At 33.3% G+C, this 19,308-nt stretch overlaps 3 protein-coding genes across 8 annotated transcripts; 2 read left to right on the plus strand and 1 right to left on the minus strand.

Annotated features, from left to right (window-relative positions):
- Window positions 1–1,540: 1,540 nt before the first annotated feature.
- Window positions 1,541–6,756, plus strand: LOC120150308 (coatomer subunit beta-1-like). Its single transcript, XM_039162999.1, has 5 exons — window positions 1,541–1,709; window positions 2,640–4,701; window positions 5,020–5,529; window positions 5,846–5,931; window positions 6,277–6,756. The coding sequence occupies exons 2-5, from the start codon at window positions 2,656–2,658 to the stop codon at window positions 6,479–6,481; spliced, it is 2,847 nt and encodes a 948-aa protein (XP_039018930.1). The 5' UTR covers window positions 1,541–1,709; window positions 2,640–2,655; the 3' UTR covers window positions 6,482–6,756.
- A 1,589-nt stretch (window positions 6,757–8,345) lies between these two features.
- LOC120150328 lies at window positions 8,346–9,350 on the minus strand. The gene is made up of 2 exons (XM_039163023.1): window positions 8,871–9,350; window positions 8,346–8,756 (listed from the first exon to the last, which is right to left on the minus strand). Exons 1-2 carry the CDS (start codon window positions 9,155–9,157, stop codon window positions 8,402–8,404), a joined length of 642 nt encoding a protein of 213 aa, XP_039018954.1. The 5' UTR covers window positions 9,158–9,350; the 3' UTR covers window positions 8,346–8,401.
- A 7,520-nt stretch (window positions 9,351–16,870) lies between these two features.
- LOC120150394 lies at window positions 16,871–19,241 on the plus strand. 6 transcript variants are annotated; one of them, XM_039163112.1, is made up of 5 exons: window positions 16,871–17,082; window positions 17,635–17,769; window positions 18,190–18,514; window positions 18,557–18,793; window positions 18,930–19,241. In XM_039163112.1, the coding sequence occupies exons 2-5, from the start codon at window positions 17,719–17,721 to the stop codon at window positions 19,166–19,168; spliced, it is 852 nt and encodes a 283-aa protein (XP_039019043.1). In that variant the 5' UTR covers window positions 16,871–17,082; window positions 17,635–17,718; the 3' UTR covers window positions 19,169–19,241. The 6 variants fall into 6 exon arrangements, with proteins under 6 accessions (XP_039019043.1, XP_039019007.1, XP_039019035.1 ...); XM_039163076.1 differs by having other exon boundaries at window positions 18,190–18,793; XM_039163104.1 differs by having other exon boundaries at window positions 18,190–18,789; window positions 18,941–19,241.
- The last annotated feature ends 67 nt before the right edge of the window (window positions 19,242–19,308 follow it).

A 19,308-nucleotide genomic window follows, 5' to 3' on the forward strand; every position in this document is an offset into this window, starting at 1 on the left:
AAAACTCTTATGTTTGCGCCGCGCAGACCACGTGCAGACATTGGGCTTCGCAGACCGTTTGATTTTTAGAAGACAAAAGCTCTTCTAACGTCTGCGCGTCCTCTTCTTGGCACAGACGTAGACTTATGTCTTCAAAGCTCTTCTAACCTCTTCAAAGAACCATTTTTGCTATTAATTTTTTAAAAATTATAAAATGTCATTAAATTTAATGAATTGTTATAAAATATTCACTATAATGTTGTAATAAATTATAAAAGTTCGATAATATAATAATTATTTGATAGTATTTAGATAAATTTATTAATAATTTTATTATCTTTTCATAAATTTAATAAGTATTTTATAATTTTTTAAACTTTATTGACGAGAATGATCATTTGTATATAACTCAAAGATATCTAATATACTTTATTTGAAAATATATATTAAACTTAGTAAAAAATATTATCCAATTAAACTTAGTAAACTTTTTTTTATATAAAAACTTAGAAAATCATGGGGACATACAATTATTAGCATTAAAAGATAAAATAATTGTTTTAATAAAAAAAATATTCACACTATTGAAAAATCTGATACTTATCATTTAATTCTGGTAAAGTACGAAAATCCCTTTATACAGAATAAATAAATAAAAAAACAAATAATATATTTTTTCTAAATAGAAAAATACTAATTGATGTATATTATATGAAGTATATATTATATATATTTTTTGATGTTACTAGAATCGGATTGTACAACTCGAATAAATTAAGATGATTTAAATGATATTATAAAATCGAGAATTGATATATTTGTGAATCGATAATAATTGAGAATTAAAATATAATTTTTTTACAATTACTTAAACTGAAACGAACAGATTAAATTAAAATCAAATTGATTTCATTATCGATTGATTTAATAATAATTTTTAAAATGATATATAATATTAAAACCAAAATCTAATAGTCCGTAGATGTAATAATTTATAATAATAAAATTCATATAATATTTATTTAATATATTTTTTCAAATAAAGTATATTAGATATCGTTGAGTTATATATAAATGATCATTTTCGTCAATAAAGTTTAAAAAATTATAAAATACTTATTAAATTTATTAATAAATTTATCTAAATACTATAAAATAATTATTATATTATCAAACTTTTATAATTTATTACAACATAATAGTGACTATTTTGTAATAATTCATTAAATTTAATGACATTTATTAATTTTTAAAAAATTAATAGCAAAAATGGTTATTTGAGTATAGTTTAAAAAATCAGTTTATTTATATTTAAATTTATTTTAACAGTCTACAGACGTTAAAAACCAAACAGTCATATTCTTGTAGACCGTAGACTTTTGATCCACATCTTCTACTGTAGATACCTACAGATGTGATCTACATACTTCAGATATTTTACCTCCGAAAACAAACACCAACTAAATTGATAATTACCCAATGAAAATCTTTCCTTCCTACCTCCATTTATAAACTCACGTCATGGTGCGAAATTAGATGGTCTTTTAGATCTGTGAGGCTGAGAGCGTATGACTTCTTCATTTCCCCTCGATTTCTAGAAAAAGGAGGAAAAAAGAAAAATCGAATCCCTCATTTTGAATTCTGTAATTTCCCCAATCTCTTAACCTTGAAATAAAAACCTGCTTCACTTTCACCAACCGGTTTCCCTTCTCGAATGATCTGATCGCTCAGGTTCGTTTCTCTTTCTCTTTCTCCCATTATTACACAATTTCCAGATATATTGATTTACTTTCTACTTGATTTCGCGGCCTTTGTTTTTCGTTTAATATATTATTTTTAGTGGAATTTTTCGATTTAGGTTTACGATTTCGAAATGGATTTTATGATTGAATCCTTCACGGTAATAACTTATAATCTGGGAATTTAAATGTGCTTTGTGGATTTGAATCTGATTTGGCTGTCACACTTTTCTTTTCGTTGTGCTAATGCTGTGATAGCGTATATGTTTGTTAAAATCGTTTTGTTTTGACTTCATCTGGTGAAATCAGTATTAGTATTGGAATTAACGAGACAAAAATGATTGAATCTTGTTTCTTTCTTGCTCTCCGGGCAGATCTACAATGATTATTTGTTTATAATTAAGCTGAAATAACCACAATTTTTTATGCAGCTCTAGAGTTGTAGATATAGATACTATTTATGTCTAATAGGAATGACTTAGTTTGATAGTCCGTTTAGCATGGGCAATCCATCGAAAAGTATGTACCAAATGAAGCTTTTTGTACGAGATTCAAACCATATTTCCCCTAAACTGTACATTAACGAGTGAATGTTATTGGTTATACAAGTCTTGTTGGCAAATTCTTTAATAATGATATACCATTATCATGGAACTGATTTATCATTTCTGTTTCAACCAATATTATGACCTTTGAAGTAGTCATTCTTCTTTGTTCAAAATGGCTCTCTCTGTCAGAGCTACCTAATTTAAGACCTTCTGGTTGATTTGTGAGTGCAATGTTAAAATTGTTATTTCACAGGCATATTTTTTGTACTGAGATATATTTATTTAACTCCTAGCTTTTAGAATCCTAATTTTCTACCATATTTTTGGTTGAATATTTTAATATTATAATATTTTAATTTTTCTTTGTGTTGCCAGAAAACTTGCTAGAAATGGAGAAGTCCTGTACTCTTCTTATTCACTTTGACAAAGGCACACCTGCAATCGCTAATGAGATTAAAGAAGCACTTGAAGGAAATGATGTTCCTGCAAAGGTTGATGCTATGAAGAAAGCAATAATGCTTTTACTGAATGGTGAAACCCTTCCCCAGCTCTTTATCACCATTGTCAGATACGTTTTGCCTTCAGAGGACCACACAGTCCAAAAGCTTTTGCTTCTGTATTTGGAGATAATTGAGAAAACTGATACAAAAGGGAGGGTATTACCTGAAATGATATTGATATGCCAAAATTTGAGGAACAATCTTCAACATCCAAATGAATATATCCGTGGTGTTACCTTGCGGTTTCTCTGTCGCTTGAATGAGACAGAGATTATTGAGCCACTAATCCCTTCAGTTTTGCAAAATCTAGAGCATCGGCACCCATTTATTAGGAGGAATGCTATATTAGCTGTCATGTCGATATATAAGCTTCCACAAGGTGAGCAGCTCTTGGTTGATGCACCTGAAATGATTGAGAAGGTCCTTTCAACGGAGCAGGATGCATCTGCCAAGCGAAATGCATTTCTTATGCTATTTACTTGTGCACAAGATCGAGCCATTAATTACCTCCTGACCCATGTCGATAGGGTTTCTGAATGGGGTGAACTGCTTCAGATGGTTGTCTTGGATCTGATCCGTAAGGTTTGCAGAACAAATCGTTCGGAGAAAGGGAAGTATATTAAGATTATTATATCTTTATTGAATGCCCCATCAACTGCAGTTATTTATGAGTGTGCTAGCACACTTGTTTCTTTGTCGTCTGCTCCCACTGCTATTAGAGCTGCTGCCAACACTTACTGTCAGCTTCTTCTTTCTCAAAGCGACAATAATGTGAAGCTTATTGTACTTGACCGGCTGAATGAGATCAAGTCTTCTCATAGAGATATTATGGTTGATTTGATCATGGATGTTCTTAGGGCACTTTCAAGTCCAAATCTTGACATCCAGAGGAAGACGCTTGATATTGTTCTTGAGTTAATAACTCCACGAAACATCAATGAGGTTGTTCTTATGTTGAAGAAGGAAGTTGTGAAGACTCAAAGTGGAGAGCTTGAGAAGAATGGAGAATACAGACAAATGCTAATTCAAGCTATTCATTCCTGTGCAATCAAGTTCCCAGAAGTTGCGAGCACAGTTGTGCATCTGCTTATGGATTTCTTGGGTGACAATAATGTTCCTTCAGCTATTGATGTTGTGGTTTTTGTTCGAGAAATAATTGAGACCAACCCTAAGCTTAGGGTGTCCATCATAACAAGGCTATTGGATACATTCTATCAGATCCGAGCTGCACGGGTTTGCTCGTGTGCTCTTTGGATTGTCGGAGAGTATTGCCTATCTCTTTCTGAAGTTGAAAGTGGCATAGCAACCATCAAGCATTGCCTCGGAGAGCTACCTTTCTACTCTGTTTCTGAGGAAGGAGAAGGTACTGATGCTTCTAAAAAAACTCCGCAAGCAAACTCCATTACTGTTTCCTCAAGGAGACCGGCTATTCTTGCTGATGGTACTTATGCAACCCAAAGTGCTGCCTCTGAAACAGCTTTCTCTGCTCCTAAAGTTGTTCAGGGATCATTGGCTTCTGGGAATCTCAGATCTCTTCTCCTCACTGGCGATTTTTTCCTCGGGGCAGTTGTTGCTTGCACACTGACTAAACTTGTTCTGAGATTGCAGGAGGTACAGCCATCAAAAGTTGAAGCTAACAAAGCAACCACACAAGCATTGCTGATCATTGTCTCTATGCTGCAATTAGGACAATCTCCTGTTCTTCCACACCCAATTGATAATGATTCTTATGATAGGATTGTTCTGTGCATAAGATTGTTGTGCAATACTGGTGATGACATCAGGAAAATATGGTTGCAATCTTGTCGTCAGAGTTTTGTGAAAATGCTATCAGAGAAACAGCTGCAGGAAACTGAGGAATTAAAGGCAAAGGCTCAGGTTTCTCATGCACAACCAGATGACCTTATTGATTTCTACCATTTGAAGAGTAGGAAGGTGAGAGCTTTTTATTTGTCATTATCTTATGAGTATGTTTAACATCTTGGTTTATCCCAAGTTTATTGTACCATATTTAGTCATGTATGCATTTTTTAAGCTTGTATAGTTGTATTTTGTTTGTTTGGATAGAATTTATTGCCTTATCACCTTGTTTTTCTTAAGCTTGTATAGCTGTATTTTGTTTGTTCGGCTAGAATTTATTGCCTTATCACCTTGTTTTTGTACATCTTATGGTTATTGATTCTTGGATTTTTGTCATGAATTTACGTATTTGTTTCTGGAATTTTTTGTTTCTGATTTTTTTGGGACTTCCAGGGTATGAGTCAGCTGGAGTTGGAGGATGAGGTTCAAGATGATTTAAAACGTGCAACTGGAGAGTTTGTCAACGATACTGATGATGCAAATAAGCTCAACCGCATTCTTCAACTTACTGGATTTAGTGATCCAGTATATGCAGAAGCCTATGTCACTGTCCATCACTATGATATTGTTCTTGATATCACAGTTATCAATCGGACCAAGGAAACTCTTCAGAATTTGTGCTTGGAGTTGGCAACTATGGGTGATCTGAAACTTGTGGAGCGTCCGCAAAATTATACCCTAGCTCCTGAATCTAGTAAACAAATAAAGGCCAACATCAAGGTCTCGTCAACTGAGACTGGAGTCATATTTGGCAACATTGTTTATGAGACATCAAATGTGCTCGAAAGAACCGTTGTTGTTCTTAATGACATTCATATTGATATCATGGATTATATTTCTCCCGCTGTATGTACTGATGCTGCATTCAGAACTATGTGGGCTGAATTTGAATGGGAAAACAAGGTATTTGTTGAACTATTTCTGTTATTATCAGCTTGCATCCTCAGCAGCGACCCTCATTCCTTTAAATATCTAGCCAACATTGATACCATACTATGCTTTAATATAATGTGTTCAGTATGCTAATCGGAATGCAATTATCTTAGTTCGATTTTATATGTAGTTCATGTCCCTTGCATAGTGTTTGTACCTCTTATTCCCCTCTCACCGCTAATTGAGTTCACTTTATATATCATACGTTCTCCTAGGACTAAGCTAACAATTTCTATCCCCATTGTTGTGTCAATATTATTTTTCACTATTGATTTTTGTGATTCAGGTTGCTGTTAACACAGTAATCCAAGATGAGAAGGTATTCCTTGAACATATTATCATGTCAACCAACATGAAGTGTCTCACTCCAGTGTAAGTTTTAACTTCACTGAGAAATATACATAGAATTACAAAACAAACCGATGAGTTAATGGTTTCTGCATATGATGTAGATTTTACAATTTTAATTCGACAGTGTGCTATATGATTTACATGTCACTTCGTTCTGAAAACGAATCTTTCATGCTTAATTTGCAAAATAACAAATTAATATCATATTGGCTTTCAGAATGCATCTATTTTATGGTTTTTTGACTTGCGACTCAAAACAAATTTCTTAGAATTTGCAGTTGAACCCTGTTGTAAATCTATTCCATCTGTATTTTTATTAATGCATTCTTTTATGTCAATCCTTTTGTTGGCTGGAATGTGTTTCAGATCTGCGCTAGACGATGAGTGTGGATTCCTAGCCGCTAACTTGTATGCAAAAAGTGTGTTTGGGGAGGATGCCTTGGTAAACTTGAGTATTGAGAAACAAGCAGATGGAAAGCTTAGTGGGTACATCAGAATAAGGAGCAAGACCCAGGGTATTGCTCTGAGTCTTGGGGATAAGATCACTCTAAAACAAAAGGGAAGTGGTTGATCGTGACACCATTTGTTCCACCAATACTGAAAGTCATTCTTGTCTTAGTTTGTCAGCCGCTGCCTGTCTCAATCTCCTTTGAAATGCAAAAAGAAAATTCTGATCTAAAAATGCAGGTAATTTGCTCTTATTTTAGAAGATGGACGTCTTCATCTTTGTTGTGTTCTGTGTCTAGGGGAAGTTACCGGCTTTGAGAGTCTGACACTTTTGTATTCGGAGTTACAAATTTCTACAGTTTGGGTCAATGAACATTGATTAGAAAAAAAGATAGGCTTTTTGTCAATGTTAAAACAGGATTCCTTTTTGTGGATTTAAAAAAAAAATAATGGTAGTACTGAATTCGGAGCTTTCCTTGGTATTAAATCAGCCTTAACTTTGCGGTTTCTGCTTTTCCGGTTCCGTTTTCTTTTGCTTGCAGCGTGTGCGTGTTATCTCTTTTCTGTCCGCTCGTTGTTTCCCTATATTTGTTGTGATTTTCAAGTCTCACTTGGAAACAACCATAAATAAAGGCATTAGATAAATAACACTATCCACTGTAACCACGGTGAAAAGTCGGAAAGCACATCTTCCAGAATGGTTCTCTGGTAATGCCGCTTCCAAAATTTCACCTTATGAAAGTTCAGGTTTCTTCATCCGCAAAATGTAGGTTCATAGGAATTGATAATCAACTGCATATATAATCGCGTGGTCATTATTCTCGAAAATAATTTCACCTTATTCTCACAAATTGTAATAAGATACTACTTCATTGTAATTATAATGAAGGTTAAATGCATATTTGGTCATTGAACGTATCCACTTGATTACCTTGGTTTTTATTGGATGTGTTCGATGATTTTGACAAGTTGGTTGTCTGATTGGCTCGAGTTGGCTCCTCATGTTGAGAGTCTATATATGTTCGTTGCCATGGCTTTAGCAGGGCTGGATTGACCTTTCCTAGTGTTGAGCATGGTGTTAATAATTTGTAAGTTCAATGGCTAACGTGATAAAACTGGGAAATTCAGTGGTCAAATATGAATTAAACTCTTATATTTTTATAGTATAAGAATTAATATTTAAAAAGAAAATTGGTCCATTTGAGGTTTCCTTCTGTAAATGGACGAAGGGAAATGTCATCCATTTAATAGCATACAACCTCCAAACACACAAGGACTTGACAGTCTTTAATCATAACGTATGAACATGACATGTGCATACATCCATACCCATCAATATATAATTTATATTCCAACGTGTCAGTCCTTTCGAAATCTAAAAAAAAACTAATATAATATAGTAAATGTGATTTTTATTTGCAAAAACCATTTTAATCATCAAACTATAATTGTACAATATGTCCACAAACTATAAATTTTATTTTAAATTTGTCTCCAGACTTTTGAATATTTAATATTAATCATCAAATTACAACCCTCATTTTAAATTAGTCCTTAAGCTTTAAAATATTTTATAGCTATCATCAAAATACCAATATCATTTCATTCTGATCCTTCCATTAATATATTATTATGTTTACTATTCTTTTGAAAATTTTCAAAATTGAATATGTAACCTTGTAAAAAAAATTCTCATGATCTTTAAAAATAGATTAATTTTTTAGGTGACATGTTAACGAAATGATCAAAATGAAATGTTATTCATAGTTTAGGATTGGTATAAAATATTTTAAAGTTTAAAGATTAATTTGAAATGTGGGTAATAGTTAAAGATTGATATAAAATAGTTTAACGTTTAGGGGTTAATTTATAATGTGTCATAGTGTGGGGACTTCTTGTGCCGTTAACTCTTTATATATTAAGTTACTTAAAATTTTGTTTTTCTTCGAGTGAAATAAAGAAAAAAAGGGGCAACAGCAAACAACATAAGGAATAATAATCTAAACCCTAAAGCATATATCTTGATGTTTCAAAAAGAAAAGTGTTATTGAGGCTCATCTTGTACTCGTAGACCTGTTAAAGAAAAACAACTCTGTGACTTGTTAGTGACCTTGAGTTCGCTTTGCTGCGATTCAGATTTTGTTGTTGGTGGATTATCGTCATTTGACGATGTTGATGGCGTTTCTTCATCGTCTTCGTTCAGAGCAAGAAGAGGCATGGAGTTGGGGTTTTGCCATGAATAGAAAGATGAATTCCTGGACCTGCACCATTTGTTTGCAAGCAAAATCCTCCTTTTGTTGAATGGATTCTCTGCTTTTTCCACTTCTTTTACTGTGCTTACATCTAACAGATTCCCGAATGACTTTGATTTTCCCACATAGTGATTCGACAATCCCCTCCTATCAAAAAGATTAGATCCAATTTGAGTTTAAGATATTTCATCTAACAGATTGTTTAATTAAGCGGGCGAAAAGTTTTAAAAATCAAAAGAGAAGACGGGGAGAGATGCTAACTTGATCGGAAGAGAATCCTCTAGAGAACCCAACCATCCCAAGCTTCCACTTGCCCTAAATGAAACTACGCCGTCTTCCTCTTCATCGTCGCTGCCTCCCGACGATCCGATCGACGACGAACTCTCCGGTGATACGTCCGGCAACCCGGCGACATCCTCCTTGAGAAAAAAGCAAGAGGAGGAGCCTTTATTCTTCTTATCAGGCTTCCGCTCTCTAACAAAAGTCGCCGTAACCGCCGCCGAGGCAGCGGCCTCCATGTCGAACGTGGGGTCCACAAGAACCTCCATTTCTCCCCCCTCAAAATCCACTTCTTCAACCCTTTTTGTCCTCAGAGAAACAAAAAGACGAGAAGGATAAAACAATGAAGTGCCCTCAGGGGACCAACAAGGAGAAAGGTATTTATTTATACTCCCTCCATTATTTTGGTTGTCAATTCTTAAGATGGAAGCAAAGCTCTTCAGCTCCTAGCCAGTTGCAGAGAGAGAGAGAGAGAACACGATCAGGGATAGGATTAAAATAAGATTTGGTTAGGTTGGATAAAATATAAAAATGGCTTTTCATTTGTACGATGTTATACTATATATAGTGTATACGTATTTGGCAACCATATGTTATACAGAAAGGAAGGGGCAAGGTTTAACGTTAATATCTGCCGCCGGCGAGATAGGGGAGGCTATGAACTTAGAACGCGGTTTGACACCTTCTTAATATACACCTTTCAACGTCTTATCTTGGAATTAAAACCGTATTATTTGTTATTAATGGAAACTTATGTTTACTCCTTTCGCCCTATGTCGTATCTTCGGTAGATAAAAGGAATATATGTTATCAATTTGTATGAAATAAAGTCTACACTAATTTAAAACTCATCACGTTGGGCTGTCAAGTTATAATTTTTTTTATTGAAACTTCTTAAACAAATTCTAATAAAAAATTATATTTTTAAAATTTGTCACTTTATATTATGAGTTTTGATAAAAATATTTTATTTTAGAATTTGTTATTCTATCCTTGAGGTCAGTTGGTAGAGCACAAGGTTCTTAACTTTGAGGTCGTGGGATCGAGTCTCATGGAAGGCATTTCATAATTCGGAGGTCTCCTACGAAAACTGCTCTTAACCTAGTGTTGGGATAGCCTACTATCTTACCTCCCCTTACCCCATATGAGAACAAGGGACAACCATTCTCCTAATGAGTTGGCCTATACTATAATAAATATAGTATATCCCAAAATAAAATTTAGATTGCTCAATTGACTAAATAATTGATAGTCTAGATTATTGTCATGGTATAAAATTAATTTTTTTATTGCAAGATAGGATGTTTATAAAATATACGTGGTGGGTTGAATTTGTACCCAATAAAAACTGATTTTTATCGGAATTGCAAAAGATCAGTGCCATTGATTATTAGGCACATTATTGTCCACGATAATTATCACATAATAACTTAATAAACTTTGAAGAATCATCCCCAGGCCCACACCAATTTCAAGAATTTGACTGTCAATTAAATTATTTGCATTAGTTAATTTTTATAAAGGGGCGGATGATAAATGGATACTAGGTAGCATCAACTAGAAAGAAATTGGACAAGAACCGGAAATATAATAATCATAATAATCTTACCGATGCTGGACTTTTTCCTAAAAATACTCACGTGTGATAATTTTAATATACGATTAAAAAAATATTATTAAATTTATTATTATTTATATAATAAAACTAATAAAAAATGACCGAAAACATTTATGGCAATATAGAATTTCCCACTTTTCCCTATTGGCAGACAGATATTCTAAGGCTTGGGTTTGATCACTTAATTTAATAGATTTTATAATTGGACGGAGGTAGGTCAATTTGAGAAGTTACCCATGGCTCCCCAGTCATCTTAATTACCCCTACCTAGGCTTAGCCGTTACCAAACCTATTCCTTTTCTTTAAACAATATGAATAATCTATTTTATCGTTGTTTTTTTTAGCGTTTTTACTTAAAAAAAAATTATCCTACCAACGGAATATTATTTATAAGGCATTCTTTCTTTAAATATTACTAATTTAACACATTTTTTTAAGGCATTCTTTCTTTAAATATTACTAATTTAACACATTTTTTTAATAAAGTGTGGATTATGAAGCGTGTCTTTGCGGAGTTCTGTCTAATCTGGTATCATGGCGGAAAGGTGCAAATCATGAGACGCGCCTTCACGGGATTCTGTTCTAGTTAGCGCCACGTTAGAAGGCGCGGATCATGAAGCGCGCCTTCGCGGGATTCTGTCTGAGTTAGAAAAAGGCATGAATCATGATTCACACTTTTCATTTAAATCCAACCGTTTGCCATAAATATCGGCCAAACATCCGTATGCCTTCCCCTTCTCCTATAAATACCCCTACCCTTTCAACACTCACACCACAAACGTAAATATTATATTTTTTCCTTCTATCTATCATTCTATCAAGTTTTAAGAAAGTATAATTATCATTTTTAGAAGTTAAAATTTTTCTATTATACTATAATCATTTAATAGTTTATTATTTTATTATATTTTATTGTATTAATTTTTATTACATTTTACGGTTATAAAATGACTGGTGGATTGCTATGTTTATATAAGAATCATATCTCGAGTTATTTTGTCGATACGATAATAATTTTACATTTTGTTATTTTTATTTATTATGAATGTTTTATTTAATTATTTTTTTAGTATTAATTTATATTTTTCGTATACTATTTATTTAATTAGGTGAATTATCATATATTAGATCCATTTATTTGTAATGTTAAGTTAGAGATATCGAGTCGTGTCTGGCCGTATTTAGCTACGGTTGGATTCAGTGACATAGCGAAATATGAAGGACATTGTAACCTTGAACCCAAACTCATTTCTATACTAATTGAGAAATGGGGTCTAGAGACACACATTTCATCTTACATATGGGGAGTGCACTATTACGCTGGAAGATGTTTTCATATATCTGGAGCTTCCGATAGATGATGATGTTATTTCTGGTGTGGCGGATGGTGATTAACATTCCTTGTGCGAGGAGTATCTTAGATGTATCCTATCTAATTTCAACGGTGGTCGAATACAGTTATCATGGTTGGCTACAAATTTTCGACAGTTGAACAAAGTCTGTTTCGAGGAATAGACTAAAATTTTTGCCCGGGCTTGCATATTATAACCCATAAGAGGGATCTTGATACCTCATAAATTTTGCAACCAAGTTCATTCTATGTGGCTGCGTCACCTCGCAGATTTTCAAGTTGCCGGTTCATTTAGTTGGGGCTCTGCAATTTTGACATCTCTGTATAGAGAAATGTGTCAGACAACTGATTATCGAAAAATGCTATCGGTGGATGTCTCATTCTTTTGCAGTCATGGGTGTGGTATCGCATGTCCTTTTTATGTTTGGTCGTGAATAACTCGTTAGTCTTCTCATTATTGTTGAGGTAATTTCAATACCTAGTTCGTATATAAGTAATTTTTAAGTATATAATGAATTTTTTTACATTGAATAGGTGGTCATGTATAAAGAAAAATCATCGTGATATACCAGACGAATTGGAAGAAATTCAGCTACTCATTGATCAAAAGGCTGGTACAGAGGTATGTATTTAAATTTTATTATTTACCTTTAATTATCGTTATATAATTAGAATATTATTTTGATAAGAATTATATATATTTGTTTTAGTTTCAATGGGCTCCTTATTGTACTGAATAAATGAGGCATTGCATCCCACCTCACTTGAATGACCCATTAGATGTATGGATGGAGACAATCCCTCTGGTATGTTATGTTATTGTAGAGTGGCATCATACTGATCGTGTGCTCCACCAATTTGGTTTCGTACAATCTATTCCTGAAGCACCTAAGAATCTAAAAAATATGCATAACGTTGAAAGACGGGCAAAAAAGATGTCAACTGGCTGATGAAGCACAACGAGTGGGTAATGATCTGGGAGGATCGACGTGGACGTATTCCCCGTACGAAGCCGATTTATGTCGATCATTATTCAGTTTTGGATGATTATTATCAATGGTTTAACACAAATGGGAAGTCATTCCTACTTTCTGAAGAAGCATAAGACAAGAGCATTTATTGGCATCGAGGAAAGCATCCACCGTCACAGTATCATCGTCCCTTAACTCGTGGATGGAGAGTAGACGCTTTTGGCTCGTCTTCAGCTGCAACTCTGAAATCATCACAACATCCACTGTCTATACCGGATATATTTCGTAACCATTTCATATAGCACCGCAACCATTTTAGATGCCACCACCGTAGGGTTTTATGACACCTCTTGGAGGATATGCTCTCATGCTTATAGATCCAGCGTGGTCTTCATATGCTGCTTATTTGACATGTGGTGTTGTTTTTATTTATTTTGTTTCTTAATGTTTTTATTTAATTATGGATTTTTTATTTATTTTGTTTCTTAATGTTTTTATTATTTAATTATTTGAATTGTAACGTTTGTATTTAATGTTTCTATTTAATTGTTTTTATTATGTAGTTTGTAATGATTTTATTTAATTTTCACTTGAGTAGCCCATCACTTGAGTAATGCATTAATTAAAAGTAAACGAAAATAAAATAACATAAACTGAAACGTCATAATAAACAATTACATCGTCAACGGTTACATGATGATAAAAGAGATGAACATTTTTCCTATTGTGGCATATGTCTTTACAATGCTCACATATTTTGTTTTCTTTGGACGTCTCTCGAATATCCATATCACAATGAATTCGAGTGGATTTTGGACGACCTACCTCACTTAACAATGATGGATCTGGTACAATCAGAAGCCAATTCTGAACCTTATTTGGGTCTTTCTCATTACCTATTGGGGGAACTCAAATCCATATACCTTAAATACTTCTGAAAGTCGGTATATGGGATCCATAAAACAATTATAGTCTTGACGGATATAAGAGCAAGCTGCTATGACATGGGAGCATGGATACTTCAGAGCTTGAAAAAACCCACAGTCACACCACCTGTCATGTAGATTAACTTTGAATGAGTTAGCTTCAATCCCTTGAAGAGGTCGTGACATTTATATGACACGAAATAATTCATGGGTTCAAGAGAAGCTTGTTACAGACATTTCATTTGATGTAACAATTCTTTTTATAGATCTACAACTAATCTTGGGTGATAAGTATAGTTGTTTTGCATCCAAGTTAGAGCTTGTCCCCCGAGCTTGGCAAAAAAGACTCTCAAATGAAAATAAGTCGTTTTAACCAAAGTTGTTACTAGTAAATGAAGCGTCCCCTTTAAGGTTGAATTGATAGCCTCAGCCAAGTTGGTCGTCATGTATCCATATCGATATCCACCATCGTATGCATTTTTCCATATTTCTTTATTGATGAGACTGATGTAATTGTACCGTTGCTCGTTTTTTCCTTGTAATCTTGAAGCATGGACTCAAACGTTTGAGATAATAATTCGTAACATGAGTGTCAAATGTAGTACTTACTGTTAAGTTCCCCATAAAAAATGAAAATAATTAAGAAATGAAATTAGGTATCAGGATGTGGATTTCCTATTAACGAGTTAAAATCATTACATATTTCTTGAGTTGTGTTGTTAACTTGATCAACTTGTTGAGCCAACCTATAGTAGGAGCATAATGACATACCACGAACCGTAGACACTTTAACAAATATGGCATAAATTTTTGTATCAGCGTCTGAATTTTGATTCTAAGAAACCATCATAACAACATTATTATTGTTGTAGAGTTCGAACGTTGTATAAGTTAACATAAATAGTGCAGTTGGAAATCTATATTGAAGTGAGAACAGTCTTCTAGTACTTCCAACATGAATCTTCCTTGAAATTTTAGTGATCAGCTCCTCAAGAGTGATGTTTCTCTTTAAGGATATTCTGACAGAATGATTTGATGCGAAGAAAATGCCGATTTCATCTTCCCGAATTTCTCCATCTTAGTAAACAATAGTTAAAATACACCTCATTTTGAGAGTTTAAAAGATTGAGAGTCCTATATCTGCAAAAAAAAAAAAACGGAAATACACTTAATTAAATCAATAGTATACGAACTAAAATATAAACTAATACTAAAAATAATTTAAATCAATAGTATACTAAAAAAATGTCTCGAGATATGATCTCGCCTTCCATTTTACAATTGTAAAAAATAATAGAAAATAATTTGTACAATAAAATTTGATCAAATAATTAAATATAAAATAAATATAATATAATAAAAAATAATTTTACTTTCTAAAAACTATAACAAAATTTATTTAGCTTGATATAAGGAATTGATAGAAGAAAGAATGTGAAAGTAATTTTGGTGTGGTTTGATGCTTGCATTCAGGGGTATTTATAGGGGATGGGTGAATAGCCAAGATTTAAGGCTCGGGTAATAATGGAGTACACAGTAATTCAAGGTGAATAATGGAAGGTGCGCTTCATGATGCAAATGCGCGCTTCATGATTCGCGCATTCCAACGTGACACCAGCTCGAACATAAAGGCACACCTCATGATCTGCACCTTTCCACCGTGGCGTCAGCTCGGACAGAACCCACGCTTCATGATCCGTGTTTTGTCAGAAAGGATTTTTTTCTCATTTTTTTAGATTTTTTAATATTTTCCTTCATTGTTTATTATATAATTTAAGAATAATTATAAAAAGTTATCATAATTATAATTTAGTACATGTTTACAGTTATACTTGTAAATCTTCACTATAATTTTATATATTTTCTATTTTTAATAAAACCAACATTTTTTTATAAAAAGAAGAACGAATAGATAAAATTTATAGTAAATTATCTATTTAGTCATTTATTTATTATTTTATTTATTTGACTATTTATTTAAAAAAATTATATTTAATGTTACAATTTATTTTTATTTTAGTCATCCATCGTTAAAAATATATGGGTGACTAAATAAGTAGTTTATCTTAAAAATTTATAAACCTAAATTTATTAAATTGTTTAGTATTATAAAATTTACAAATGTTATTAATTTAGAAATAGACATAGCATTGACATAGCATATGAACATATCACACTAAATGGGCCATGATATTAATCAATTGATTTTGATATTATTTTTTTTGATTAAAGCATATGAACATTATCACACTAAATGGGCTTGATGTTGGGCACGTTGTTGAAGATAGTTTAAGGAAGTGTCTCTAATTATTTAATTGTTTATATCAAATATATAGAGATTTATAATTATAATATTTCTTTTAATCTTTTAACCGTATGAGATTATTATAATTTATTATATAATATTTATTTATAATTTTTTTAATTATTCTATAGACGCTGTCGTTGGAATCCGAATTTTTAAAGAAAAACAACATTCTCTTTATTGAAACCGCTTAATCTTAACACCTTATATGGCTCAATCAATTGATAATTAATAAATAATATTAATAAATTTTATAATAAATAATCGATAAAAAGATTGATTTGGTTGAAACTCGACGTGTATACACTCAAAAGTTGCTTCCAGTTAATACCTTAAAAGCCTTATTGTTTACGAGGAGAGCAATTCAAGTAGCATAGGTACTTGTTTGATTGTTTCTCTACCGATTTCTAATAATAATATTAATTTTTCATTTCATTTAGAAATAAAAGTTTTTTATATTTAGTATTAGTTTAATATTTTTTTTAAATATAAATTAATTATTTTGAAAACTAAGATTCAAGATAATTATTCTGTCAAATATTAAGACTAGATTTTGATACTATCCTTTTTGTAGGGACATGTATGGGGCTTTTCATCTAATGCTACACTATCCTAATCCGAATATGCAATCCTCTATGGGCCTTTAACCTTCAGATTTTGGGATCGAAGCTCATTAAGAGGATGATTTGGACACGATCACAAAAGTTAGCCCAAAAACCGAATATTAGCTCTATTGGGCCATTGCCGTCAATCTGGGTTTTCACATCAACCGAATCCAGCACACAAACACATTGCAGGCAAGTTAGCAAACCGCGAAAGTTATCGGAGTATGACATTTCAGCTACACAAGGATTCAGAAGTTTGCTTTAGATCTAAGTGGGAAAAAGAATAAAATAAAATATACGAACACAAATTACATGCACCCGCATAAGTTCGCATAACTTACGAAATCTGAAGCAAGATTCGGAACCAGAAAACCTCAGTTACGGCGCCACGTTATCGACCAGATCGCGGCAATTCCAGGTATTTGCTTTCGCAATCCTTCAACAATTATTTTTGTTGGCAATCAAATTTGTCTTTTTTTTTATGATTCTCTGGTTCAGGATTAGAATCTTTTGTTTTTCTTTTTTGAATTTATATAGGCTTTTATTTTATTTTTGATTTCTTGAAAAAATGTTAGAAAAAGAAAATGCTATTAAGTAATTCATTTTGCGAAGCACGGAAATTTCAGGTATTGCTATTGAAATCTCTCAACATTTTTTTGGTCATCAATCAAATTTTTTTTCTTTGTGATTTTCTGGTTCAGGATTTGAATCTTTAGCTCCTTATTTTTTGAATATTGGGATTGACGATTTTGTTTTATTTTCGGTTATTTGAAATGTTAGAGAAAGAAAAACAAACAAAGTTATTCATCTTGCAAAAGTTTCCCATTAAAATTACACGCATACGTATGTACTTTCAAAAAACTTCAACTGACATGGTCGAACACTGCACTATTGGTGGATTCAATATTTATATAAATTGATAGTAATTGTTTTCGTTCTTTTCATTCAAGATTGTTTGTTGTGGGCGTAGTTAAGAGGGAGATCCTGATGGTGATCGAGTCTTGGTTTTGATTTCGGGAGTCATCAGAGAGGGAGCAAAAACGGAGCGGATCGGATGGACAAGAGCAATAATCGTACTGATCTGCTCGCCGCTGGACGTCAAAAGGTTTCCATTATATTTACTTATTCATCCTTGATTTTGGGCTTTGATCTCCTTTTTCCCAACTAGACTGGTTGTCTGGTTATATTCTTTCTCTTCAATCATTATATTTTTCTTTGAGGTAGGAATTCCCTTGTTCACCATCATGGTACTACTGATTTTGATTTGTTATCACCCTGGAAACTGATTCTTAGTGTTTCGTCAACCCATGTTTAGTTTAGTTTTTTTAATAAAAAAGAAAAGAGCTGAAGAAAATCAAATTTGTCTTTCGTATTCTGAACATTCGATAGGATTTTAAGTTTTGGTGTTTCAGTTTCCTTTATTTACTTTGTATAGGCATTTTGTTTCTAGCTTATGATATGCAACTTCTTTGTCTGTTTTTAAGGTAGGTTTGGTTAATGTACAATTTAATGTCATCTTTTTCAGCTTCAACAATTTCGCCAGAAGAAGGATGGTAAAGGAAGTAGCAGTCGAGGAAAGTCTTCCAGAAAATCCAACAAAGCTGATGCTGATGCAGCATGTTCTGTTTCCAAACCAACAGTCCTGCCACAGTTCTCTGAAGGGGAAACTACTGCCGTTGACTTGGCTGTGTCACAGTCATCAGAGAGTTTACTGCCTTCTGGGCTTGATTCTACTGCAGTTGTTTCTTCACCAGAGCCTATTGTATCTGTTGCAGGAAATGTTGAAACTGTATTACCCCATAATGCTGGAGTACCCACTGAGGTTGTAGCCCTCGGTGAACGTGATGTTGATTCTTCAGCCTCTAATGGAGGGGAAAGTACTCCGTGTGTTAATAGTATGATGAGCACAGAAATACCTTCCTCAACTGCAGATAAATCGGCTTCTGAAGGGGGAAGAAAACATGATATTTTGCCACATACATCTACTTCAGTTGTTGCCATAGAAGGGACAGTGGTTAAACTAGATTTGGAAGATGCCAACAAGGAAATAGGGCACAATCCACTGCTTTCACAAGATTTTCCTGATACATCCTTATCTCAAGCAAAGGGAAGATCAGGTACAGATGTAGGTTGTGTTCTTCTTCTCTTGGTACATAGTTTTTAATTTCTTTTCTCATACACTGTGTTAGGCAATTGCATTGGGTAAATTTCAGATGAGTTATGTACGGTTTGATGAATAATTAAGTTCTTATTTGTTGCGGGTAGGGGCAATGCAGGAAGCTGATGGTTTGGGGTTGAACCAATTTGACAGAAGTGGTGAAAGAACGTTTGAAGTTGATGGTGAACTTCCGTTGTCCGAGCATGTTGACTGTGTTAAACCTCTTGAAGGGGCAACTTCAGAAGTAACTAGTGTGGAGGGGCAATCCAGTGAGGCAGAGCAATCCATCAGTAGAGATGATGCATCTCTATCTACTGCGGCAGCCAGCAGTTCCCCAGGCAGATGAAAGTTTGGCTGCTAATTATCAGTTGATAAATAAACATGCTGAAGAAGTAATATCTTGTTCACATGTTGAAGAAGAACAAGAAATGTGCTCTCCATCTGGTGATTATGGTGATGACAAGACTTTAGAAGAAAAACAGCAAC

Source organism: Hibiscus syriacus, unplaced genomic scaffold, assembly GCF_006381635.1.
Source record: "Hibiscus syriacus cultivar Baekdansim isolate YM2019G1 unplaced genomic scaffold, ASM638163v2 tig00002793_pilon, whole genome shotgun sequence".
Lineage (NCBI taxonomy): Eukaryota > Viridiplantae > Streptophyta > Magnoliopsida > Malvales > Malvaceae > Hibiscus > Hibiscus syriacus.